The 27,123-nt window shown below is 42.8% G+C and overlaps 1 protein-coding gene across 1 annotated transcript in view; it reads left to right on the top strand.

Annotated features, from left to right (window-relative positions):
- The window catches only part of CUBN (cubilin), a 263,561-nt gene that overhangs the window by 90,294 nt on the left and 146,144 nt on the right, over positions 1-27,123 (top strand). Inside the window, exons 29-31 of the mRNA XM_079913331.1 lie at positions 19,040-19,221; positions 23,882-24,056; positions 25,487-25,656. Coding sequence (XP_079769457.1) covers positions 19,040-19,221; positions 23,882-24,056; positions 25,487-25,656 — 527 coding nt within the window. The remainder of the gene's footprint in view (positions 1-19,039; positions 19,222-23,881; positions 24,057-25,486; positions 25,657-27,123) is intronic.

Raw genomic sequence — 27,123 nt, 5'->3', positions numbered from 1 at the left:
ACTTACTCCCAATTGCTGAAAACTTGCTAAGCTTGGAACCAGAGTTGTGCAACAAAATTTTGCCAGATAGGACCAGAACTGAATAAATTTTTTTTTTTAACTCTGTGCCACTAGATGTAAATTATGCTTGGGAAGAACCTTCTGGAAGGAGACTGTTAGTGGTCTAGATCTGTGCAAAATTAACTGTCATATACTATAGCCACGCAATGCTGAGTTTATACTCAGCATCTGAACTACGTCTGTAACTCGAGACAGCCGAGAAGAGGGGCCGACAGAAAAGAGAAGGGTCAGGGAGGAGGCCTCCAATGGAAGAGGTTCCCTCACTTCTCACCTGTTTTTGGTAACCTGAAGACATAAATCTGATTTCTAGTCATCCCCGTGTTCCTTCCAGAGATACTAAGGAACTGTTAGTGTGCGACTCCTGCCCCAGGCCTGGTTCCTACACTCTGGGAGCTCACAGGCGACTGGGGGAAGGAGCCATCCAGCCAAGGGGCACATAAATAGACATGAAGTTAGTGGTGTGATGACGCCACAGGAGCATACAAAAGGGGATTCAACCTGCACAGGAGGCCAGGGCAGTCCTGCATGAGGGTGCAACTCTTGAACTAAAATCGAAGAATAAGCAGGAGCTAAGGAGGCAAATAGGAGAAGGAAAAGGGTTCCTCGTAGAAGAAAGACCCTGTGGTGGGAGGGGGCATGGTGCGCGTGGGGATCCACACGGCCAGGGCGGCTGGAGTCCAGTGTCACAGGTCCAGCAGGAGGGTCTGGAGAGCAAAGCAGTGGCGTTTGGGTCCCTCACTGTTAGGGGCTCGGGCAGGGACGGGCTCATACCCTCTCTTTCCCGTAAACCCTTCAGATTTCAGAGAACTGTAAGTTTTTTCTTCTTTTTATGCATCTTTATTTGGGAGATTATCTGGACTTGAGCTTTGAAGCATTTATGACCTTGAAGTATCACATGTGCATACAAAAAAACATGTTTACTTGAAATAAAATGTTGGTTTTCAGTTCCTTTTTTTTCTTGTCCTTTAAAAATTTATTTTTATACAATTTTAAAGTTTACTTTCCATGTACAGTTATTACAAAATATTGGCTGTCTTCCCTGTGTTGTACAACACATCCTTGAGCCTGTGCTACACCCAATAGTTTGTACCTTCCACTCCCACCCCTATACTGCCCCTCCCCCCTCCCCACTGGTAACCGGTAGTTAGTTCTCTCTATCTGTGAATCTGTTCTTTTTGGTTATAGTCACTAATTTGTTGTGTTTTTTAGATTCCACGTATAAGCAATATTACACAACATTTGTCTTTGACTTACAGAGAAATGAGTTTTGAGTGGCATCTGGAAGCACTGAAGCAACGTGGCATTGTTGTGGGAGCTGAATACAAAATATTCAATAAGTAATATTCATAATAATATTCATAACTAAATATTAAACAGATACAAGGTCCAGAATACACTTAAAAATTAGTCTCAATTTTAAATTAAAGAGAAATATTCCTGAATGTGCCTGCGTGCACACGCATGTGTGTCTGTGTAGGTAATTCAGAAACGTCGTCTGAGCGCAGCCTCTTCAGATCCGCATCTCAGAGTCAGGCTCCAGCGCTGGGCCGGGACACCCAGGCTGACACTGGCCGGGAAGCTGCTCTTCCGCACGGGCCAGAGAAAGTGCCTTTAAACTCTGAGCCTCTTTTCACTAGAATCAAATCTCCTTTCAGACCCTCTTTCCCCTCCCAGTCTCTTCCAAACTATGCAGTGAGAAGTCCAAAAGCCTCTTCGTTGCAAGTTCAGAGTCTGCAGTGGCATCATTTCCTGACCGTTGCTGCCGAAGAGGCTCCCCATGTGCTTCGTTCGTGAGGCCAATTAATAAATAAACCCGCTCACAAAACGTGCCTCTCGGTCGCCCACACAGATCTTCTATTTGCTTTGAGAAAATGGACCTACAGTCGGGCTTTCTTTGTGGGTACTTCTTTAGAGTTGTGTTGCGGGTGTGAGATTAACCACACTGCGTCGCCTTTATGCAAAGCATCAAAGAGAATCCCACTCTGCAAAGGAAGAAATGGCCACAGTTGCCCTGTCTGGCTAAACGGTGTGCGGTATTCAGCGCTGACAGCATTGTCTGGGGGCTGCATTTGGCCTGGCCTCGGGGACCTGCATCTGGGTTGCTGAAGGGAATATAGAACTTTCTGCGAGCTGCGTGAATAGGGCCTCCCGGCCAGCTGCACAAAGCCCTCGCCTCTTCTGATCACGCCTCCCAGGGGCCCTCTTTCACTTGGCAGTGGAATCCGGCAAAAAGCAAGGTCAAGGAGCTTTGTGAGTGAAAGGGTGACATTTGCAAAGGGAGAAAACCCCTGAACTGGGAACAGCAGAGGAAGGGCGAAGTGCATGGATCAGGGGGTGATGTCACCCTGGGCTTTCACAAAGGAGAGAGTGGCCTTTTCTCTGGGGAGATAGATGACATCAGCCTCTTGAATGGGGGCTGGTTCCACTTTCTCATCTTTTCAGCTATTAACGAGATTTCTCAAGCCTTGAGGGTTTTTCAGAGATCAGCTCGGGGTTTATAAAACTCTATCCGGATCCTGCATGGCTGGCTTGGTTTGAACATGAGCCAGCGCTTTCTTGACCACCTGTGGAGACGCAGCACGGTATCAAAGCGCTTCTAAAAGATGCATTTTGAGAGCCCTGGCAAAGAACCTCCTTGAGGTCAGCAACATTTCTCGTAAACCTTCCCTCAGTTCTTTCCCTCCTCACATGGGCATTTCAGTAGTCTTTGCTATTGTTGGTCTTTCAGGGGAATTCCATCTAATTTGTCGTTTTTTATTCCTTTTGTGATTTAGAGTATCTGTGCTGGGGTTCCTGGGAGGCTCACCCTTTGAGGACAAAGGTTTTATCTTTTGTAATTCAAAGAACAGTTTGTGGTTCTGCATCTTGTGTTAGTGATTACTTGGGGCCTCTGTGATATGTATTGAGGACATGTTTTCATTCAGTCATTCATTCAACCAACCAACCAGAATATATTTATTCATGACCGGGTTCTGGGCTTGGCGTTTATAAAATGTAGAGAGTGTATTTGTTTTCTCAGGCTGCCATAACAGAATACCAGCTTGAGTAGCTTAAACATCAGAAGTTTATTTCTCACAGTTCTGGAGGCTGGAAGTCCAAGATCAGGTGTCAGCAGGTTTGGTTTCTCCTGAGGCCCCTCTGTTTGGCTTGCAGACTGCAGCCTTCTCGCTGTGTCCTTACGTGGCTTTGTCTGTGTGAACCTACTGATGGCTCTGTGTGTCCAAATTTGCTATTCATATAAGGAGGCCAGTCGGATTGGACTAGGGTCCATTCTAGAAGCCTTATTCTGGCTTCATCACTGCCGTAGTAGCCCAATGTCCAAACGCAGTCACATTCTGAGGTACTGGAGGTTAGGGCTTCAGTGTGTTAATTTGGGGGAGACACAATTCAGCCCATAACAGAGAAGAAGGAGACAGCATCCTTGACTTCAGGGAGTTGGTCAGTAGTAGCGGAGACAGACAAAGCAAGGGCAGAATCCATGATCCGTGATGCTGGGGGGCGGGGGAGACCTAGGCTGGCCGCAGGGACTTTGAGAGGCCCTCCAGGCCGCTTGGATACTTGAGCCGAGTTTTAAAGAATAAATAAGAATCAGTCAAATCTCTGGGAGGGGGAGGCATTTCTAAGTAGAAGCAGGGAAGCTTGGGTTGATTATGGCAAAGGTTTTCAACCGGTAAGTATTTCGGCTAAAGCACACACTCCCAGCGCCCACGCCAAGGGGGTGAGAATTGTTTCTTGGGAGGGTGAAAATACTTTATGCTTCATGTATAAATCACTCATACATAGAGTACACAGCAGATATATATTATATCTGTGATATTAAATTATTTGAGCAATTGGGAAAAAATATCCAAAAAGCCTCCTTAGAAGGGCAATAATGAACACGATTGAGAAATACGGAGCTAAAAGGAGGACAGAAGGTGAGGCAGGACAAGTTGTCGAAGACCAGTTGATGGGAGCCATCGCAAGAACTTGGCTTTTATTTCCCGTGTCTGTCCCGAGCCCTGCTCCTCACCATGCAGACATTCACAGGAACCTGGAGGTGCTCGCCAGGAAAGTGATTTTGCGGCCATGGCTCACGGGCCCAGCCGCCCCGCGGCATGTGGGATCTTCCCGGACCGGGGCACGAACCCACGTCCCCTGCATCGGCAGGCGGACTCTCAACCACTGCGCCACCAGCGAAGCCCCAGGAAAGTGGCTTTTGAATTGTGGTCAGCAGAGACTCTGCGGCAGGCTCATGAGGCCAGGGTGTGAATCACGCAGTCTGGTCCTCAATCTCAGGCAGAGACCTTTCTCTCTCCTCGTGTCACTTCCTGCTGGGCAGTGATAGAAGGTCACAGAGAAAGAAGTGGTAAAACACCTCTCCCACTCTGCCTCTAAGGTAACTTCAGCTGCGATCAAGAATGTGCCCTTTGTTCAGTAAATCTGTAAGCAGGCTCTTGGTAAAGACAGATGGGGGAAAACATAGACTCCTGTGATTGTTTTATGATGTTGTGTGATACGAGATAAAGAAATCTTGTTCAGTGTGGTCAAAATTTCAGTAAAAGAGAAGCTTTTAAGGAACATTAGTTCTGTCTAATTTAAAAGTTATTTCCCTAATTGCTAATTAGGCTTTCTCTCACATGTATACATGCTCTATCCCGTCCTGTTTATTCTGGCCACTTCAGCCCATTTGATATTTTGGACTTTCACCTTTGTGTTACTCTTAGAGAACGTTTAAGCCTGGAGACTGAAAGCGAGTACAGTCTTCATGGAGAACCAAAGCACAGATTGCTGTATTATGATACTGTGTCTGATTTTTATTTATGGCGAGTTCTCACTTAACATCTTTATTGGAAAAAAAGTTCTTAATGGATGATGCTAATGTAAAAAAAAATCTGTTTATAAATTTGTAAAAGTGGGATGATCACGTACTAAGAAAATCCTGCAGTTCTTTTCGCCTTGGTTTCACAATTTTTCCAGCAAGGTCCTAGTAACCAGAGGCAGCATTAAACCTAGGCAGACATTTCACTATGAGCGGAAAAGCTAAATTCTGACATTATTTGCCTCCTTGACGACAAAGGAAAATACACACACACAGAGTTGACCTTCATGTAATGTTGGCTCTGAGTCTCGTATCCAGTGGCAACCTTTTAGGAGTCTGGCATCCCAATTCCCACGTCACTACCGTTTGCAGAGGTTGAGCTCTATTTCCATTGCTACTCTTTCAAACAGTTATGAAAAGAAAAAAGTAACCCTCAAACAACCATGACCTTCCCAAATCATATATTGCACAATTTGTAATAGTCCTTGAGACTTGGGCCAAAAAGAAGGGCTTTCTCGAACCTTCTGTTTGTGTTCTGGTTCCTTAGCAACAACACCCCTGATAGATACTGCACATACGTTCCAGGGGATTCCACACTTTTCTGTACAAAGTGCAAAAAGAAACCACGCATTTTTTTCCACAGTTTCAAACTTAGCCCCAAATGACTAAACCAACACAGAATAAACACGATGTTCAGTGTAGAACATAATTTTTGTCCCCAGAGATTTCTCTTTTTGAGCGTTTACTTAAATAATGCCGTACTTATCTCTGACATTATGTATCTGAGGACTTGTTTTTTTGGATATGCCGCTGGATATTCAGAGAAACTAAAGTCAGCCTTCCGTGGCCTTGACTCACAAAACCAAGAATGAATCTCTGGTATAAGATAGTAATTACATTCTAGTAATTTAACCTAATTTAACCTAACCTAATTTAACCTAATTCTGTGTTCTCTGTATAAGTGATGACATTGATATACCTTATCCCTGATTTTTTTCTCCTTCTAGTTATACTTTCAGACTACTCATAGGCTAAATAATACAGATTTATCAATACTACCTAAATGCAATTTTACATTTATTTTAAGACGTTAATGGTGATAAAAATAAAACCACGTGACCATGTTAAGAGCGAACGAAAATATGATTTAAATGCTTGGTGCACTGACTTAATTGACACCTCATTTATTACTACTGGACCAAGTAATTATTTAAAATGTTGATACTATAATTTTGGAAAAGTTGGTGTTATCTTTCTGCCATGTGCTGGGCCTTTGGCCAGCATTTTAAAAATACGATCTCTTGTCTTCTCCTAATAATACTCTGAAATCAGCATCGTCGTCCACATATTATGGGTAAGAAAACTGAGGGAGGAGTCAGAGAAGTCAAGTAACTTCCCCAAACTCAAAGAGGGAATGAGGACACACAACCAAGTGTGTGGTGTCGAACTCCCAAGTGTTTACACAGCTGCACTCTGCCTACAAGCAAATGATTTTTCCCCACAATTTTTCATTGCAAAAAAGATGAGATGATATTGCAACGCAGAGAAGGTCAGAGCTTATAGCAGGTAATTTTGCAGCTAAATTCCCACTGAGGATAATGGCTATTTTTGAAAGAACGTGTGCTGTCTTTCCCAAGTAAATAATGTTCCAGTTCCAAGGTCTCCCCGCTGAATTGCACAGCTCCTTCATCCATAGCAATGATGGGGGTGAAGCGCAGTACTTAGCCAACAACTAGTTCAAAATAGCTGAGTTTGCTTGTCTGTCCTTCAACACAGTATCTGCTTTATTCCTCATTCGTAAAGTGTTCTTTCTCTGGAGTGGCTACATATGGTTGCTGTAATCATACAGTTTGAGCTGGGATAGACCACAGAGATCATCTAATCTGTTACCATGGCTTAGTTATGCAAAAGAGCTTACAAGAGAACTGCTATTAAAGCGAAGGATAGCTACCCCATAATAGATTGGTTGGACGAGGGTGGAGCGCTTGAGGGTTTGGTTAATTCAGGACCCCAGTCAGAGGGGACGTGGGCTGACTGGACGCCCGAGGCATGTGTCCTGTGAGGGACCAGCACCCTTCCTATTGTCATCACAGAACATCGTCTCATGGCTCAGGCTCGGACAGAGCTTGGAGGGTCAGAGGACACCACGACCGTTGGCATGGTGCTGCCTACACTTGTCCATTGGTCCATCAGGGGCAACCTTGCTGTGGAAGAAAGGCTGGGGGTTGGGGGGGGTGAGAGGAGGAATGGGGGTGGGTGAGGGTGGGTGACGCAGAGCCCTGTGGGGAGGCAGTGAGCTTCTCTCCCTGCAAACACACTGTGTACCAAAATAATTAAATGGAAAGAGGGACTTCCCTGGCAGTCCAGTGGTTAGAACTCGGCCCTTTTACTGCCAAAGGCCTGGGTTCAATCCCTGGTCGGGGAACTAAGATCCTACAAGCTGTGCAGCATGCCCAAAAAAATAAATGAAATAAATAGAAACAAAGCCGGATTTGAATGAATACTTAGTATGAGTGTTGAACTTGGAAATCACATAAAGAGAACATGTTTCCTCTGTCTTTGCCTGTTTGGGGGATTTCATGAAGTAGCTCTTGGTAGTCTTATGCATGACTACTTACTTTAGGGGAAATTAGTCCAGCTGCCTTGGTCTCATTTCATTTCCTTGGAAGATGTTTTTATATATTTTGTTCAGAAACCTTCAATAATTACAAAAATGTATAAGAGAGAGAGAATGATTGATTGATTTCTCCTGAATTGTAAGCAAAGAATTTCTACTGGGAAACCATTTTTCAACTTGGTTGGAATGAGTAGATTAGATGAAAAAGGATATAGTTAATCAAAATGGAAAGATGCCAAGATCAACTATACTTGTTTGGGTCAAAAGGAAAGATTTTTAAACTTTCATATAAAGGAAATTAAAATTTATATTATGTAAAGAGTCCTAAAATATGGGTACATTGGGTTCATGTCTTTTTAATGGTATACTAAGGTGAAACACTTCAATATTCAGATTCAGAACATCTCAGAGAGTCTGATGGCTATGAAAATATTAATTTTGAATATTAATGTGACATCTTACATGGTAATTTAAAAGTCATTTTATAACTGTGGTTGGCATTGATTTTTGAGCTCCTTGCATCCTTATATCTATTTTCCAAGTCATTAACTGCATGTTATGACCTTATTCTTTCACTCTTTTTTTTTTTTTTTTGTCCCTACCACTGAAAGTAGATAGCTCTACTCCGTATCCGTTACTGTATGGAATACATTTAGACAAAATGATTATCACAAAGTCTGGGTCTGGGATGAAATCCCTATGGAAGATGAAACTTTCTGAACCCTCACCCTAAACCCTTGAGTTGGCTTCTCCTAATGTGATACTGAGCTTAAGTTTGTCTCTAGCTTTCTCAACAATAGACTTTGTGCTGAGTCTGAACGTTAATGTCCCCTCAAAATTCATGTGTTGAAACCTAACCCCTAAAATGATAGTATTAGGAATGGGGCATCTGGGAGGTGATCAGGTCATGAGTGTAAAGACCTCATGGTTGGGATTAGTGCCCTTATAAAGGAAGCCCCAGAGGGACCCCTCACCCCTTCTGCCATGTGAGGTCTATAACCCAGGAGAGGACCCTCAGCCTCACTTCCTAGGCCTACTGTAACAAAATACCACAACTGGGTAGCTTAAAACTACAGAAATTTATTTTTTCACAGTTCTGGAGTCTCAAAGTCGAAAATCAAGGTATCAGCAGAGCCATCCCTTCAAAGGCTCTAGAGAAGAATCCTTCCTTGCCACTTCTAGCTTCTGTTGGTTGCTGGCCATCCTTGGCTTTCCTTGGTTTGTCCATGTGTAACTTCAGTCTCTTTCTCAGTCTTCATATGGCCCCTCTTCCTTTTGTGTGTCTGTGCCCAAATCTCTCACTTCTTAGAAGGGCATCAATTATATTGAATTTCAGCCCCCCTCTAATCCAGTATGACCTCATCTTAACTTCATAACATCTGCAAAGACCTTATTTCCAAATAAGGTCACGTTCACAGGTTCCAGGTGAACATGATTTCTGGGGGACACTATTCAAGCCAATACAGGAGGTTCTGCAGCTTTGACAACTTTCCCCTCTCCTGGAGTTACCTGCTTTGTCTTCTTTCTTTTTCCTCTGGAGAATTTCCCATTCCTTGGCCTTTACATTACCTGGTTTTCGTCTCTGATTTAATCTCGTGATTGCTCCAGCTGGTGCCCTCTCTGTCCTCACAGAATCAGTCTAACCCGCAAAATCCCCCAGAATATGAATCTGCAAATCCTTAAGATCAGGTGAATTTGGGCGCCCCACTCATGGCTTTGTCTTCGGAGAGGGTGTTGACCTGATTTTAGTCTTCTCTCTTAGGATGGATACCTATCACTTGCCTTTCTCCTATACCTCGGGACTGTGCCACGCACTTTTAGACTGTTGGGGGATTAACTGGTAAAACCAAACCAGGAATTGCTGACTTTTTGTGGTTCTTATATGTGCCATGGTCACCATAAGACAACTTTGTCCGTTTTAAGGAGCTCGTATCTGTCTCCACCTCCATTCCAACCTAACCTGAAAGTTTCTGCTCAAAATTGCTTTAATTACATTATTTGCATGTCTCATAGGTAAATCAGGCAATCCGACCCCTGGGCATATATTCAGAGAAAAACATTATTTGAAAAGATACACGCACCCCTATGTTCATAGCAACACTATTTACAATAGCCAAGGCATGGAAGCGACCTAAATGTCCACCAACAGATGAACGGATAAAGAAGATGTAGTACATATATGCAATGGAATATTACTCAGCCATAAAAAAGAATGAAATAGTGCCATTTTCAGCAACATGGATGGACCTAGAGATGATCATACTAAGTGAAGTAGGCCAGACAAAGACAAATACCATATGATATTGCTTATATGTGGAATCTAAAAAAAATGATACAAATGAACTTATATACAAAACAGAAATAGACCCACAGACATAGAAAGCAAACTTATGGTTACCATAAGGGGAAAGGGGAGGGAGGGGTAAATGAGGAGTTTGGGATTAACATAGACACACCACTATATATAAAATAGATAGCCAACAAGGACCTACTGTATAGCACAGGGAACTCTACTCGATACTTAGTAATGACCTATAAGGGAAAAGAATCTGAAGAAAAAAATGTATATATAACTGAACCACTTTGCTGCACACCTGAAACTAACACAACATGGTAAATCAACTATATTCCATTTAAAAAAAAAAAAAAGTGAGGCCTGTGTACCGCAGGAAATAGTTGAACCTTGTTTTGGGTCGGACTTTCCCAAATTCTGAGCTCCTAGTTACCGTTTCTCATTATAGCACCCCATGCCTGACTCCTATGAAAAGAGTCCTTACTGGTAACTCCTCCTTGGGACCCTGCCCCCTTCACCTGCTGCCCTTTTGCATGTCAGAGGGGAATTGGACAGACCAGTGAGTCTCCCCTCAAGGTCCTGCAGAAGAGAAGGTTTTTATTTTTACATTATAGAAAAACTATTAAAATATACATCATTCATTTTGATGAGGCATCATCATTTATTATTTAAAATTTATTCTTTTACTATACTTTGGCTTTTCAGCTTCTTTTTCACATTTACCCTGATCTCTCAGACATTTCCCTCCAAAATTAGAGGATAAGGCTGTGAGGATGTCCTGTTTGGGTCCGTTCTCTGTTCCTTTTCCTCCAGCCTCAGGCTTTGGCCCAGAGTCACTTCCAAGCGGGCAGGCCCTCCCAGTGCTGTTGGTTTATGGAACATAGTTTCAGGAAAATGCCAAGTGTAAAGAGGTTTGAGCAATTGTAATTGCAGGAAACACAGAATGTGCTTTTAAAACTTTGGGTTTCTAATTCCATCTAGCCGTTTCATTGCTAATTTGCTTTTATTAAAACCAAAAAACAAAACAAAAAATCAACAGCCACCCTAAACCTTGAGGATAGAACATACGTAGACTATGCTTTTTGTTGTTGTTGTTCTGGAATTTTATAACTCGTTGCTTGTTTTAGATCAAACAAAAAAAAAAAACTCAGAAAAAGTGTTAGCAAAGTTCTTTTTTTAATTTAATTTAATTTTTTTTTTTTTTTTTTTTTTTTTCCTGTGGTACGCGGGCCTCTCACTGTGTGGCCTCTCCCGTTGCGGAGCACAGGCTCCGGACGCGCAGGCTCAGCGGCCATGGCTCATGGGCCCAGCCGCTCCGCGGCATGGGGGATCTTCCCGGACCGGGGCACGAACCCATGTCCCCTGCATCGGCAGGCGGACTCTCAACCACTGCGCCACCAGGGAAGCCCCTAATTTAATTTTATTTATTGTTTTTTTAAATTAATTTTATTTATTTGCTTATATATGGAAAAGATTTAAGTTATCTTCACAAGTAAGCAGGTTTAGTAACAACTTTTTTTTTTTTTAACATCTTTATTGGGGTATAATTGCTTTACAATGGTGTGTTAGTTTCTGCTTTACAACAAAGTGAATCAGTTATACATATACATCTGTTCCCATATCTCTTCCCTCTTGCGGCTCCCTCCCTCCCACCCTCCCTATCCCACCCCTCCAGGCGGTCACAAAGCACCAAGCAACAACTTTTAACTCTTTCTTGTTATGAGTTCCCTAGATCAATGTGCTTCCTGCTGATAAGGTAAGCGCTTCCTTTCAGTTGATGGCTGCGAGCTTGGAGGAAAGTAGAATCAAACAGATTGTCAGTCACCAGCACTAAAAGTTTAACGATTAACTAATTAAAACTGAAAAACATATGATTCTCTTCAGGACATTATTTTATTCCAGTTCAGCTGATATCTGACGATGTTAGCATATTAGATTTGTCAGATTTGTCTCAAATTAAATGGAAAAGCATTTTGCTTTATTTTTTTCTGGTTGCTATGGTGACTTTTTTCCTCAGTAGATGGACAGCACGGTAATGAGGGCGGTGTTCAACACTGCCGTTCCAGGGCCTTAGGGCTGAAACGCCCGACGAGGCATAGCGGAGAGAAGGCAGAACTGCGAGTAGGGGCTTGGGGGCAGGAGGGGCTGGCGGGGGGAGGTTGGCCCCAGATCCGCTGTTCACTATATGAGTTACAAGTCCAGCAGCCTTCTTGAGCCTCACTCTGCTCATCTCTAAAATGGGCCTGATACGATCACTCTTGCCTACCTCGTAGAGTTGTTATGAATTTCAAATAAGATTAACGTGCTCATCAGAAGCACATTGAACAACTGTGCACTACCATACAGATATGAACTATCTTTATTGTAGCTTAGTGAAGAATTGATTTCTTATGTCTTATCGGTGATCATGATGGCTCTTTAGCTGGTGTGGTAATTCCTCTTCCAGCTCCAGGTCTTTCTCTCGTGTTATCCCAGATCTGGATAAACTCCTGTTGAGTTGTAATACACAGTATATATGGAGTGATTGTCATATGCAAGACACTTAGCTAAAAACCTTACTTTGGACTTTTCATTTAATCTATATCACAACCCTATGAGGTTGAGTACTAACACTGTTACGGATGAAGACATTGGGGATTAGAAAAGTTAAATTAGTTATCCAAAGAGTAGCATAGCCAGGGCTGGAATGTTTTGTCTTATGCCATGGCCTATGCTTTACTTGGTATATTATTATATTTCCAAAAGTTTTGCAACTCTGAAATCATGTCTCCTCCATGAAAATCTTTTCTTACCAGTTGGTGCAAAGAGCCCCTATCTCTATTTCTTCTGAATATGTATCCCTCAGAGCTCTTTATTCATCACTCCATGCTACTCGTTGGTTAGTATTTTCATCATTTAATTATTTTCTCCATGTAGACTTCTGAAGTGCCTTCCCAAATCATTGTCTCTGTTTAGATGACTGAAGCCCAGTTACAGAAAACTTCTCTGTTTTCCTACATTTGATTATTCATTCAACCAGACAGGTAACGTGATGATGACGAGGATCTTGGGAGTCTACCCATCACCTCCTGTGTCATTTCCCATTGGCTCTTGGTCGATACAACTTCTTTCATCTCCAGCCTTGTCTGTCCTCCCTTTTCTACCCTTCTTGTGACCCCCTGGTCACTCATCCAAGGTCACAGACATGACTGACAATGACATGATTTTTTTTAAACTTATTGCACAGCCTGCTAAACTGTGTTTTCTCCACAGTTTCATTTGTTTTAATATTTGCAGGTGTGTCTATACCATTATTTCTACTCTAAATAAAATGTCGGCACCTGAGATTTTCTGGAAGCCTTGTTTCCATCTCCAAAGTAGCTGGTTGGATTTAGAAAGAGATTTTCTTCTGTGACTCACCCAGGAGAAAGTGTATTTTAACAAGGGACCATCAAGTCCTGAATCTCACACCAAGGGAGACAGTGCAACAAACAAACAGTTTTTCTCTTTCCTGGCCCCAAGTAAGCTTAAATTTACTAGGAAATTAAAATTAGGATGTTTGTTTATGTGGAAAGGTTTTTAGTATTAGACATCAGAAACACTGGGGACCGCTCCATAGGTAAAGCAGCTTTTACCAAATAAGTAGACTTTTGAATTCCACAAAATAAATTTATTTATTTATAAAATTATAATAAATTTGTTTATTTGTTTATAAATTTATTTATTTTTGGCTGCACTGAGTCTTCGTTGCTGCGTGCGGGCTTTCTCTAGTTGCAGCAAGTGGGGGCTACTCTTTGTTGTGGTGCGCGGGCTTCTCATTGAGGTTGCGGAGCAGGGGCTCTAGGCGCGCCGGCTTCAGTAGTTGTGGCACACGGGGTCAGTAGTTGTGGCTCACGGGCTCTAGAGCGCAGGCTCAATAGCTGTGGCACACGGGAGCTTAGTTACTCCACGGCATGTGGGATCTTCCCAGACCAGGGCTCAAACCCGTGTCCCCTGCATTGGCACGTGGATTCTTAACCACTGCGCCACCAGGGAAGTCCCTGAATTCCACACTCTTTATTAAAAATAAAGCAAAACCAAAACTTGTTTCTACCACACAAGGTGCAGAAATAGTAAATCAAAGAAAATGAACAGCTTTGCTATTCAATGTAAACAAGATATTGTTGATGAGGCAGAATTAAATTATTTTGCTTTTGATTCATTTCAGTGTTTGGAACATGTTTTCTCTCCTCTAGAATTAAACACAATAGGAGTTTTTGGACTGTCTTGCTCTTTCCTTTAACTGGCAGTGGGACAGTATGTGTTGATATAGGTTCCAAGTCACATTTCCTGTGTTGTAACCAGTCTCTTTTTCACAGCTAATTAAGTGGAAAACGATGTATAAATGCAATTCAAAAGATTCACATTGTATACTCTTTAAAAATCTCTACTATTTACTGTGAATTATAGTTTTTGTTTTTCATTTATAATTTTAAAAACTCAACTGTTGGTGTGAATTTATTATTTTTCATTTTTATCTATAATTATCCAAATTCATGTTCTAATGTTTCACTGTTAACCTAAAGATAGCTTGAATTGGGCTTCCCTGGTGGCGCAGTGGTTGGGAGTCCACCTGCCGATGTAGGGGACACGGGTTCACGCCCCAGTCCGGGAGGATCCCACATGCCGCGGAGCGGCTGGGCCCGTGAGCCATGGCCGCTGGGCCTGTGCGTCTGGAGCCTGTGCTCCGCAATGGGAGAGGCCACAGCAGTGAGAGGCCCGTGTACCGCAAAAAAAAAAAAAAAGATAGTTTGAATTTATGAAGCAAATTATCAAATAAATCATTACATATTTCATTTTTTTTGGTTAATAGAAATGTTCTCAATTTTGTTATGAATATGTTGTCCCTTGTCCCTTAAGGAGAGCATAGAAAAAATAGACATTCATTTTTTCAGTTTTTGGGTTTTTTTAAACATCTTTATTGGAGTATAATTGCTTTACAATGGTGTGTTAGTTTCTGCTTTAAAACAAAGTGAATCTGCTACATGTATACATATATCCCCATATCTCCTCCCTCTTGCATCTCCCTCCCATCCTCCCTATCCCACCCCTCTAGGTGGTCACAAAGCACCGAGCTGATGTCCCTGTGCTATGCGGCTGCTTCCCACTAGCTATCTATTTTACATTTAGTAGTGTATATATGTCCATGCCACTCTCTCACTTCGTTCCAGCTTACACTTCCCCCCATTTTTTCAGTTTTTTAAAGATATATTTTGACATAAATTTTTGTTTTGCTTGATACCAAGTACACATTTATTAAAGAATTTCCAAATCTAGGAAAAAGAAATGATACCCAGGAGAGTGAAGCATAACTGCCTAAATGCTGATAAAAGTCTCTCATCTGTGGAATGAAATTAGTATCGAAAGAGAATTATGCCAACGCTGTACTATTGAAACTAGCAAATTCTAAAATATCTTTTGGCAACTCGACATAATGATTTATTTATTTTTCTTTATAACTTACCATCAATTAGCACGTGAAAGATAAAATAGAATTCACTATTTTTTTTCAAATCAAAACTTATTAGAATTACTCTTTGCAAACTGAAGGAAAAGCAAAAAGAATTTAATGATTTGCAGGAGGGCATGTGGTAATAGCACTTTTTTTATGTCTACAGATGGATTTTTTTTTCCCCAGGGACATTAAATATACCTGGCTTCTCTAGCACTGCCTGTACTATGGCATATGCTCAGTAAATATTGATTGAATGGATGGATGGATGAATGGGAATTGGAAAGTTATTTTATGTCGTTCAGAATTTAGAAATACAAAGAGGGAGTTAAATTTCTACCATAATTATCAGAATTAACTTTATATTTCAGTACTTTATAGTTTTTACCATAAAATACCACTGAATTAATTTGTTCTATTTTGCGTTTGATGTGAACTGTTAAATCAAAGTTGTTACCTTTTGGTAAATTAAACTTCAGAGATAGTGAGATTATGAAGGAGAAAAAGAAAGCTGCAAAGAGTCTTCAAGCTCCAGCAGTTTCTTTGTCTCCTCCTCACAAGCACACAGTATTTTTCCCCAGTATGGTATCACTTTTAATAATATTGGAATTTCTCTTTAGGAGACACACACATAAGTGCTATTCATGAGGAAAGAGCATGGCATACCTAAAAATAAAATTGTGCTTTGTTTTTTTATAAACCTTGTTTATGTTTATTTTAAACCTTAGGGAAAAGTACTCTATGGGTCTCCAGAGCTGTAAGTGGGTAAATAAAAAAGTACTGTAATTTTTCAAAGCATCATTGACTGCCAAGAGTCTGATATTATCATTCCAGCTTACAGCAACTCAGTTAAGGGTATTAGTATCCTACTATTTGCAAAGGAATTTACAAGGAAACCTAAAACAATTGGAAAAGACAATGGAAAAATATTATACAGACTTTTAGATGAATCAACTATGATTTTAAAAAAGGAATTAGATTATCTGATGAGCTGAATCTAAATAAAAATGCAGGTGAGGTATCCAAGCTTCCATTTCCTTGTTCTCCTTTATATTATGTGACCACAAAGTTATTTTCTGCCGAAGGTTTTTTTTTTCATTGGCTTGCTTATTTGATACAACTGATACTAAGAACCATAGGAGCTGAAAATGTAGGTTGAAAAAAATGGGGGTAACAGACTGGCTTTGCTTACCTATCATGTATTTTAGTAAGAGATGCTTTCCATGGGCCACTGTGTCGCACAGCTCCAGGGAGCATCGTCTGATGGAATACACTGTGACTGGTGCCCCCTGGGGTTGTGCAGTGGTGCTGAGCACATATACAATCTGTGCTGATTTTGGCTTCAGGAATGTTTTCCATGGATGGTTGTAGTAGGAAAAATATTTTTGAATCTTCACGCACTTATGTTTTTTTAAACATTCACCACAGGCTACAAACAATGTCAACACGTCTAATTTTAAATAGCTTTTTCGCAGGACTTTAACCAGAAATAAGAGTAGAAACTTGATAGGAAAGATGCTGTCCTGTGCAACAAATTTAAAGTCTGAAAACACAGAGGTTTTTCAAATGGAAGCAGGAAACTGGCCATTCAAGAAGATGGTAGCGTGTTGAGCTGGAATCCGATTTCTTTACACAAACAGGATTCTTCTTGGAATTCTCAGCTCTTTTCAGTTAAGTGGAGATTCTGTATGAAAACTCTTTCTTTTGAACTTTTATAACACTTTTTTCTAATTCCCTGTACAGACAAATAAATTTGCAAAGGTGGATAGTAGACATGACCTCAGCTTTAGTGTCTTAATGTGAAAATGCACATACATTCACAATGGAGTGAGGAGGCATTGTCATTTTTAAACATGAGAAGCCTTGACTTGACGCTCAGTAAGGGAAGATGCTTGGAAGAATTTACCAACTGATAAGAATATTCTGGAAAATAGAAAAGGGAGATATGTTAACAGAGCAAACAATTTTTTTTTTTTTTTGCGGTACGCGGGCATCTCACTGTTGTGGCCTCTCCCGTTGCAGAGTACAGGCGCCGGACGCGCAGGCTCAGTAGCCATGGCTCACGGGCCCAGCCGCTCCGCGGCATGTGGGATCCTCCCGGACCGGGGCACGAGCCCGTGTCCCCTGCATCGGCAGGTGGACTCTCAACCACTGCGCCACCAGGGAAGCCCCCAGACAATTTATTTTAATCACCAAAAATTGCTTTTGGAAAACAAAAGAAAAAAATTTAGAATTTTTAGGAAAAAAATGTATCGTTTTTTCTAATTTTATCTTTATTTTTTTCTAATTTTGTCTTTAAAATTTGAGCCTTCCTCAAGTTTTACTTCTTCCATAAATTTTTCTCTCCCTTTCCATTCTGAAATCTCTGAATTCTTACCAACTATGTGAGTCTGTGGAGTGTAGTAGTTAAGAAGCCCACATTGCCGGATTGCACGGATCGGTTGATAGCGGGAGATTCTGCGCATGGGTGGCTCCACCCCTCACGACTTAGGTACCTTGGACAAACCACTTGACCTATGTTTGCATTGATTTGCTCATTTGAGAAATGCAGATAATAATGATCCGTGTGGTTGTTATGAGCGTTAAAATAGGAACTATCTGTAAAGTGCATCTATGCACTCAGTAGGCAGTGGCAGTGTTTTACTGTGTACCACGTGTTGTAGCATTTGATTATTTGTTATAATGACTTGCCTTAATTACTTTCTAAGGCATGATGTATACATTCATAAAACACATGCTAGAGTCTTTTTCCATGCTTGGGTTTGATACGTCAGTTTTTTGTTTGTTTGGTTGGTTTTTAGATGTACGTTTCCCAGGGCCAGGACCTATATCATTTTTGTTGTTGTTTTTATTTATCATTCACTTTATTTTTTATTTATTTATTTATTTATTTATTTATTTTTTTGTGTGGTACGCGGGCCTCTCACTGTTGCGGCCTCTCCTGTTGCGGAGCACAGGCTCCGGATGCGCAGGCTCAGCGGCCATGGCTCACGGGCCCAGCCGCTCCGCGGCATGTGGGATCTTCCCGGAGCAGGGCACAAACCCGTGTCCCCCGCATCGGCAGGCGGACTCTCAACCACTGCGCCACCAGGGAAGCCCTCCTCCATGTCTTTTTGTGGCTTGATAGTCCATTTGTTGTTAGTGTTGAATAATATCCCATGTCTGGATGGACCACAGTTTATTTATCTAATTCAGCTCCTGAAGGACATCTTGGTTGCTTCCAAGTTCTAGCAGTTAAGAATAAGGCTGCTATAAACATCTCTGTGAAGGTTTTTTGTAGACATATCATATATATATATTTTTAAATTTTCTACAGTCTCTCATACAAAGTAAGGATTTTTAGCACATAGAATTCCACATCTGAGGTCTGAAAGGACTTAGAAATAACGCATTAGATACAAGGAAACTGAAGACCAAGCGACCTGGTGTCGACTGCGCGTGCAGTCTATTGTACTTCCTGCTAGGAAATTCTTATCTATATGTAACGAAGAAGATCTAAAAATTAGGTTGACGTCTTGAAAATATTACCAAAGTTTTGATGTGGTGAGCATAAGAGCTGAGAATTATCGCCCCAAATGATATAATCAGTTTTTTTTAAAGAGTGAATTTAATAAGCTGTAGCCATGGTTTTTTCTCATTGTTTTATAACTGATCATTATAACTTGATTATGACTTTATAATTTCTCTCCTAAGCTAGGCATTGTGCATTTTGAGTTATGTTTTGTGCAGCTGGCTTTTTGACTTTTTCCCAGTGGCCGATGCCCTCTTGGAACTGACTGAGCCTTGCTCTTTTCACAGGTTGTGGTGGAGAGTTGTCTGGGGACACGGGCTCCTTCAGTAGCCCCGGCTACCCTAACAGGTACCCTGCCAACAAGGAGTGTATCTGGTACATTCACACCGCCCCTGGGAGCAGCGTTCAGCTCACCATCCATGACTTTGATGTGGAGTATCACGCAAGCTGCACCTTCGACGTCCTGGAGGTAGGAAATTAGATGGTTTTCCGCACGTTATAGGATTTGGGGGCTAGAACTGGAAATCACTCTGCAGAAAACCCTGAATTCTTTCCAGGGGCCAGCAGTGTTCTATTCTTAGATGTTTTGATGAGTATCAGCCCTTGGTGAATGATGCTTGCAGACAAATGGGGTTAATATCTCAGTTTGGCTTTCCCTAAAAGCAGTGCCCGAATGGCTGGGTGTAATTAGAAGGTGGTACCAGGCGGCAGAAGGGAGGGAACCATGGGGGGAGGCTGAGGAGAGAGAACCAAGGAAGGGAGCCCCTGTGGGCGACGTGGGCTTAATCCTACTGCAACCCCCGAGGTCCTATGAGGTCTGCTTCTCAGAACCATCCCTTTAAGGACACAAGGCATTGGTCCCCCAACTCCCGTCCCCACTGATGGAACCTGGTATCATCAGTGCCCCACACTTCCAGAAAGCTCCCTTGGGAAAGGCAGTGGGTGGCAGAGTGTAAAGAAGACGTGGGTACTCGGGGTAGGACAGGGCAGGGAGCTGAGGAAGGGGCTGCAACTTTTCCAACACTGCTGCAATGGCTTTATCTTGGGTAATTAAGATGGCCCTTGAGAATCGGTTATAATCAGCTGTTTGTTGCAGGAATCTAGTCATCAGATGATTTCCAAGTACACATGAAATTCCTATCGCCTCAGCGATAGGGACTGCCTCATGACAAGGTTCTGTATCTAGTAGAACTTAAAGTCCACGAAGGCTGGGTATTTGTGTGTTTTTGTTCTGTTTTGTTTTGTTTCACTGCTATACCCCCAGAGCCATAGAGCACTTGGCAAATAGTAAACACTTGATATATATTTGTGGGATAAATGAAAGTGTCACATCTCCAATTGTTGTGCAGTGATAATGTACGTTTATGGTGATTTGCAAAGGGATTTCAACATCCATTTTCCCGTTTGAATGTTAACGGATCCTGTGAGGTGAGAGGGGGATTTTACCGCTCCCCACTTCACTGTTGTCAGAACGGAGGCTCAAAAAGATTGCTGGGTTTCTCCACAACCACAAGGATAGTGAGTGGAAAAGCCGAGAACTGAATCCGTCCCCGCCGCACACGCCACGTCAGCCAGTGTAGAAGGACAGATGTGGGCAGCGTGCAAGATACTGAAAGGAGCACCTTGTTGACAGGCCTGTATAGGAAACTTTAAAACTAAAAGGCTTATTTAATTACAAACCAAGTTGTCTCCTTGAAAAGAAATGGGGTTCTCAAATCATGTCCTCACTGAGTAGACGCAGCGTCACTAGGAGTCACATTGAGCAGCTCGAGTCTGCAAAGAAGGACGATGCTGCAGTAAGTGGGACTGGAGACAGAGCCGGTGAGTCCTTGGGTTCAACCCAAACCCTGTCTTCACGTAAGTCCGGCTGCCCAGGCGTGACTCCAGCTCAGAAGAGGACCAGTTTCTTCCGAGGAGAGAATAAGGTGGCTCCCGAAATGCACGAAACTCACACGCAGCTCAGACTGTGAAGCAGTAATATCGCTCACGTGGGGAATGTCGAGATGCTCCCTCCCGCAGGCGAGATTCCTCCGTCGCATGAAAACCCTTAACCCGTACAGAGGGCTGGCAGCAGAGTGTTCCACGGTAACGTGACACGTTCGTCACCCTTCATTTTCATATTGCAAAGCTCGTGTGATCGTTGCCTACTTGGCAACATGTAAATAGGGTTCATTGTGCTTTGGTTTTGTCCCACCCATTACGTGAGAGAGCAAAGAGCAGGCCTGTTCCCTGTGAGCAGCCTTGGGGACAGAGGGGCAGCACAAGGCCTCTGGGCAGCAGCGTTCAGACAGGGTCCTGCACAGAAAGGACCGTGAGAAGAGGCTGCGGTCTGCTTGGGGCTTATCTGTGTCAAGACAAGGTGGGCTCCCGTGTCCCATCCAACCAGGGTTTGAGGGAATATATTGAAGCCCTTAAATATTTGGGCAAGTTTTTTTCTTAAGGCTGAAGTGAGTTAACCCCCTGACATTTTCCCTCCAAACCTTGTTGGACGTCTCTGCAAATACTCAAGAAGGTGCTGTCATCAATCTGGGTTAATGACAATAAAATGATTTTTTTCCATCCCTATCACATAGACGCCGATAACATGTTAACAACAGGTTTCACAATATTTTACCCCAGGTGGGTGTGTGGCCTGGAAACATCTCTGACTTTCTCCACCCATCTGTCCCCATCCTGTTTGTTCATCAGCCCGTCCTGGTCCTGTTCTGAGCCCAGTAGGGCCTCACTGTCTCCAGGTATCCAGTTTACCTGAGTTTCACCTGATGTAACCAAGAGCCCATCTATTTTTCTCTCAAAAAGCAGGTGTCCGGAGGGTGGCCAGCTGCATCAGGCAACAGCCGTTTGGTTACTCATAACCCTGGAATGCTGACTTGATTGTAACAGTAAATGGAGCTAACAGAGCAGAAAGAACTGTTCAAAACAGATTAAAACCATAGGCTTTGAAATGTTCTATATCCTGAGCATTGGCTAAAAACACATTTTTTAATCTCTGATCATCAGACCAATTCTTTTCCCCACAAAGTTGAGTCATATGCTGTAATCCAACGAAGCACACCCTGAAATTCTTTCCATCTTTTTCCTCTTTTGAAGAGTCATGTGCTAACTATTGGTTTTAATTTGTGGAAGCGGAAAGTACCATTCTATTGTTTGAGTGAGAGAAACCCTGGCTGATTTCACTTCAGTCCTTGAGAAAGGAGCCTGAACAGCACAGAGCAGAAAAGGGAAGCCAGTCCTCGACGCAGGAGACCCAGACGGTTGCCTGGTGCGGGCAGTCAGCCTCCCCTGGTCTCTCCCCCGCTGTCTTTGTGGAGGGAAAGCAAAGAACGTCAAAAGCGGCAGTGTTTACTCTTCTGGAGGCTCTAGGCCTGCCGACTCATACCCGCTTTGTTTGCGATCTCAAGGGGACCCTGAGCAGGGAGACCAGAATATTTTGCTGACGTGCAAGTTTTCTTTGTTAGAACTAAACGCTTGCACTCAGCGTTCTGTCCAAATATGTGCTGCTCGCGGGGTGGGCGACTGGGGGCCCAGGCTGTGTGTTTCAGGCTCTGAGCTCCACCCCAGGCCAGGGGGCAGGGGAATCTCAAGGGTGCTAAACCAGAAGCAGCCTGGTTTGTGCCATTTGCATATGTGTACATGGGAAGGGCCACACAGGGCTCTTCCTCCAGTCCTGCCTCTGATGGGACTTGGGGGCCTCACACAAACAGAGCTCTTCCAGGTGAAAATCAGCTCGAAGCGGTTGGCTCGCTTCATTCCTTTGCAATTACAGCCCTTGCGCTCGGCCCTCCCGGAACAGTGGTTTCATTCATTTCGGCCTTTCCCGCATGGCTGGGGGAATTAATCAGACAAAGAAATCATTATGGATTCAAATCACACACTCCTCACCGAAAGTAGGCTGCTTGTTCTGCTCTCCCTCCCCGGAGGACACTTGAGTGAGGTCCACATCAGTCATCAGTCGGCAGCCGCCCTGGGGTGGGGGGGGCAGGGGCTCGGGGCCTCAGGCTGGCGAGATGCTCGAGTGGGAGAGGGCGCAGGTCAGGGTGGGGAGGGCACCACTCGCACCCACTGGGCCACCTTTCCCGGGTCCGGTTCCAGCCGGGAGGGGGGAAGGGCACAGATGCCAGTGTGCCTGAGAACTGTCACCAAACTGGTCGTTCTTGCACTAACGCAAGTGTGGCGAGATTGACGGTCGGGGGTCTACACCTTCTGTGGGATTCTTATCTTCCCCCCACACCCCCGCACACGGGTTATCCAAGGGGCCCTTGAGAAACCTGTGTGTGAGGCATCCTGGAGGCCCCCGTGGGCTGGGCCAGACCTCCTGCAAGATGCTGGACGTGAGATCCAGGGGACAGTTGCCACGAGGAATGTGTGGCCGGGGTATTGCATCCAGCCAGATAGTGGCAAATTGCAGCCGCCTAGGAGGTCTCGGGACAAGTGAGACGGACCTAGCGGGGCAGAGTCCAGGGCGACTCCTGAGCAGAAGGTGAACGCTCTCCGTCTTGCTCCTGTGAGCGTCTGTGCCAGGAGAAGGTACCGAGGGGCCTGTAGGACTCCCTCCCTGAGGATGCCGCAGAACACACTGATAGAGGTTACATTTTCACTCCCTCTGAAGGGGCAAAAAGATATTAAATGCGTAATCTTGTAAAGCATTCGGGTTGCAAAGTGGAAAATCCTAAAAATGTAGCAGTGATCAGTAGCCTTCAGTGAACCAACAAAATAGCTTTATGCTAAGGCTATTCCTATGCGCCCAGAAGAGTTAGAAAATCAGCCCTGATACTGGATTATCTGCCACAGGCCTCTGCCAAAGAAAGCAGGGGATCCTATGTGGACTTGGAAGAGGGGAAGGGGAGATAGGGGAGAGTCTGGGGTAATCTACTCAGTTCAGCTCTGCAGCTCTGGCTGAGGAGACAAGGAGGCATTTCGTGGGCGGTTGAACTTGTGTGTTACGAGGGCAGAGGGAGTGCCTTGGAAAATCCAGCTCAAGTTTACAGTGTGCCCCCACATGGGGAGGCTGAGATTTCAATCTCTGCTGATAATAGGATCCAAACGCTGGTGCTAAAGGGGAATCAGCGGAAGGCTTGTAATTGCTTAAATCTCTCTCTCAAGTTCTTTTTTTCTCCGTCCCATCATAGATCTATGGAGGCCCTGATTTCCACTCTCCCAGGATAGCCCAGCTGTGTGTGCAAAGATCGTCTGAGAATCCCATGCAGGTCTCCAGCACGGGAAGTGAGCTGGCAATCCGATTCAAGACTGACTGGTCCATAAATGGGAGAGGCTTCAACATCTCATGGAGAGCGGTCCCTGGAGGTGGGTGAACCTAGGAGCTGTCTCAAAATCCTTAAGCTGGGCCCTCGTTAAACTTCATGAAGCGTTTAGAGAGCGATGTGACGGCTACATCCTCCGTCACAGCTCTGTGACTTCTCTAATGGCACACATGCTTCCCTGAGAAAGAGAGTTTAACTTGCAAAGAGTCACCTCGTATGTGAAAACCAGCCCATGCAAGTGTGCACATCCATGCTGAAAGCAGGAGCAGGGTGGTTGGTCAGACTCGCTTTCTGTCCAAGGGACTTCTGCCTGTTCACCAGCCTCAATTTGGGCATCAACAAAGCGCTAAATTACTTTATGCCGCACACGTGGATGCTTGGCAAATACCCAAACTGCAAATGTTAAATTTGTGAATTTCAAGGAATTATTACCTTTTGTTATATACTGACTTTCTGCCCAAGATCTTAGGCTGTCTAAATAAATTACCTGTTGCAGAGTTTTAAAAATAAAGTATTAATGCACAAAATCTTTCAGCAGATGTTAATCTATACAGCTACTAATAATAGCAATGTTTATTGAACGCTTACTGTGTGTCAGGCATTTTTCTAACTAGTCTACAAAGACTCTCTCATTTAATCCTCACAACCACCCTCTGAGGGAAGGTTATTTCTTGTCCTTATCTTACTGATGAAGAAATGGAAGCTTAGAGTAGTTAGTGGCCTGTCCAAAGTCACACAGCTAAAAAATGCCAAAGTGAAGACATGACTCCAGGCTGCCTTACGGCCCCACTTCTGTAGGCCAAAGGTGATATAGTAAGTGTACTAGAGCTTTCCTAAAGTTAATGGTGCATGAATTTAATGAAAATTATATTTACATGGTGTTTAGATTACCTAAAAATGATTCTCAATTATCAGAAAATACTACTGAATTTTCCCATTATTAGTTTATATTATCATAAACCCAAGAAATGATGAGTCATAGAGTTAGACATTGATAGATATTTGATTACATCATAGGAATTAAAAAAACTGAATGACTGTACAATGTCCAGAATATTAAATTTTAAAAGACAGATGTTAAATTATTTATAGAAGCGTACACTACTGAATTCTCAAAATTCTTAGAAGGAGATGTGTTATTCTTACAGTATGTTATATTTTTAGAGAACAGTGAAGAGGCATTTCATGGCTTTGTGAAAATATGATTTTATTTGCATTATTTTTCAGTATTTTTAAAATAACCTTTGACATCAGTACTTGAAGTATTTGAAGCCTTTTCCTAGGCATACTTCTTCATTTTGTTGGGATGCCTGAATTAATGGCGAAAATTCGGTTCTTCAGGATGTTTAGCACAGACTACATAAAAATGGTGGTCAAACAAAATAGCACATCGTTCTGTGCTCCCAGGTAACGGTGTAAAGTTTTCTGCATCAGGGATTCCTCTCATTATTGAATTGGGTCTCCCATCTACAGGTTGTGGTGGCATTTTCCAAGCTCCCAGTGGAGAGATTCATTCTCCAAATTACCCCAGTCCTTATAGGAGCAACACTGAGTGTACATGGGTCATTCAGGTGGAAAAACATCACCGTGTTCTCTTGAACTTCACTGACTTTGACCTTGAACCTCAGGACTCTTGTATTATGGTAAGTGACACAAATCTCAAGCATTGTCTCCAGTCAAACCTGGGTCAAAACACTGCCATAAGAGCATGTTTAGTGGATGTATTAGTCATGAATGTTTTCTGTGTCAAATCATGGGAAACTCAGCTATTAGCAACTTAAAATATAAGGACATTTATTTTTTACCTAAATATAAACCAGGAGGTTTGTTTAGCAACTCAGTCTCTGCTCTACCATTCTTAGTGAATTGGCTTTTCATTTTGTGGTTGTTACCTCATGGTCCAAAAATGGCTGCAGCAGTTCGGAACATCCTAAGTTCAGATCTGAAGAAGACGGGAAGGAATGGTGTTAGTTGTTTCTATTTTGTATTTTTTTTAAATCAAGAATGCAAAATTTTTACAGAAGCCCCCTTACAGATCATTGGCCAGAAGTGGTTGCAAAAGAGATTAGGAGAGTTTAGTGGATTGTGATAATGGGTTTATCATAACCACTTTAAATCAATTATTGTCAACTCTCTAGGGGTTCTCACAGGGTTCTACTTTTCTTGAGATCAGGATATCTTGAGCTGCTCCTTGAACAAATCAGTGTCTGATAGAACAGACTAGATGGGGAGACAAGGGGTGGAGGAAAAGGGATATGACTGTGAGTTGGTTCAATGACAAAAAGTTTCCATCACTACCAACAGCTTTAATACATTTTCACCTGAAACTAATGCTATATGTTTAATGTAAGAGTGAATGAGGTTGTATTGCAACATTTTCTTTTTGTCTTTAATTTTTTTGGTTACCTGATTTTTTTTTTTTAACACAAGGTTTTCCATCTTTCATTTGTATTTAGAGATATTTCATTCAAATATAAACCAGATCCTCTTGGCTAATGGATCTTTCTCTTTTAGTTTCCTGACCGTTTCTTATACAAATTCCAACTGGCTAGCTTTCAAACTTAACTCAGGAAAATTCAAAAGTTGTTTCATAATTTTCAAAGTAGTCCAGGCTAACAGTATGATTTCAAGTATTGTTTTACAAGATTAAATCATTAATCTACTTAAAAGTTCAGTTGATTTATGGTTCTGTATTAACCTTTTAACATGAGTCTTCGGAGTCTAAATTGGCACAGCAATATGTCCTACACCAGACTAAGTTGTGGGGCATCCACCTTCCATGACGGTAACTCTCCTGACAAAGACGATTTTAAAACTTCGGATGATATTTTACAACACTTTCCTAAATGCAACAAGGAACTCACAAGGTAGTGTGAAATTTCTGAGTTAATATCCAAGAGAGATGTGAGCTTGGTACTTGGAATTGCTTTTGCCCGTGGGGCATTTGCCGATCCAGAAGGAGTTAGTGGCGCTTCTCAGAGCCTTTCAGGGCAAAGAGGAGCAAAGTTGGAGTCCAGGACCTGAGTAGGGTGTGGGTCCTGGTAAACTCTCCTGAATCCTAGGTAAAGTGAAAGTAGCAGCTTTCAGGAAGACCGCATCCAAGCGTCGAT

The sequence above is a fragment of the Stenella coeruleoalba genome (genome assembly GCF_951394435.1).
Source record: "Stenella coeruleoalba genome assembly, chromosome: 2".
NCBI lineage: Eukaryota > Metazoa > Chordata > Mammalia > Artiodactyla > Delphinidae > Stenella > Stenella coeruleoalba.
The sequence above is the reverse complement of the archived record's forward strand: the minus strand, read 5'-3'. Positions and strand labels throughout refer to the sequence as shown.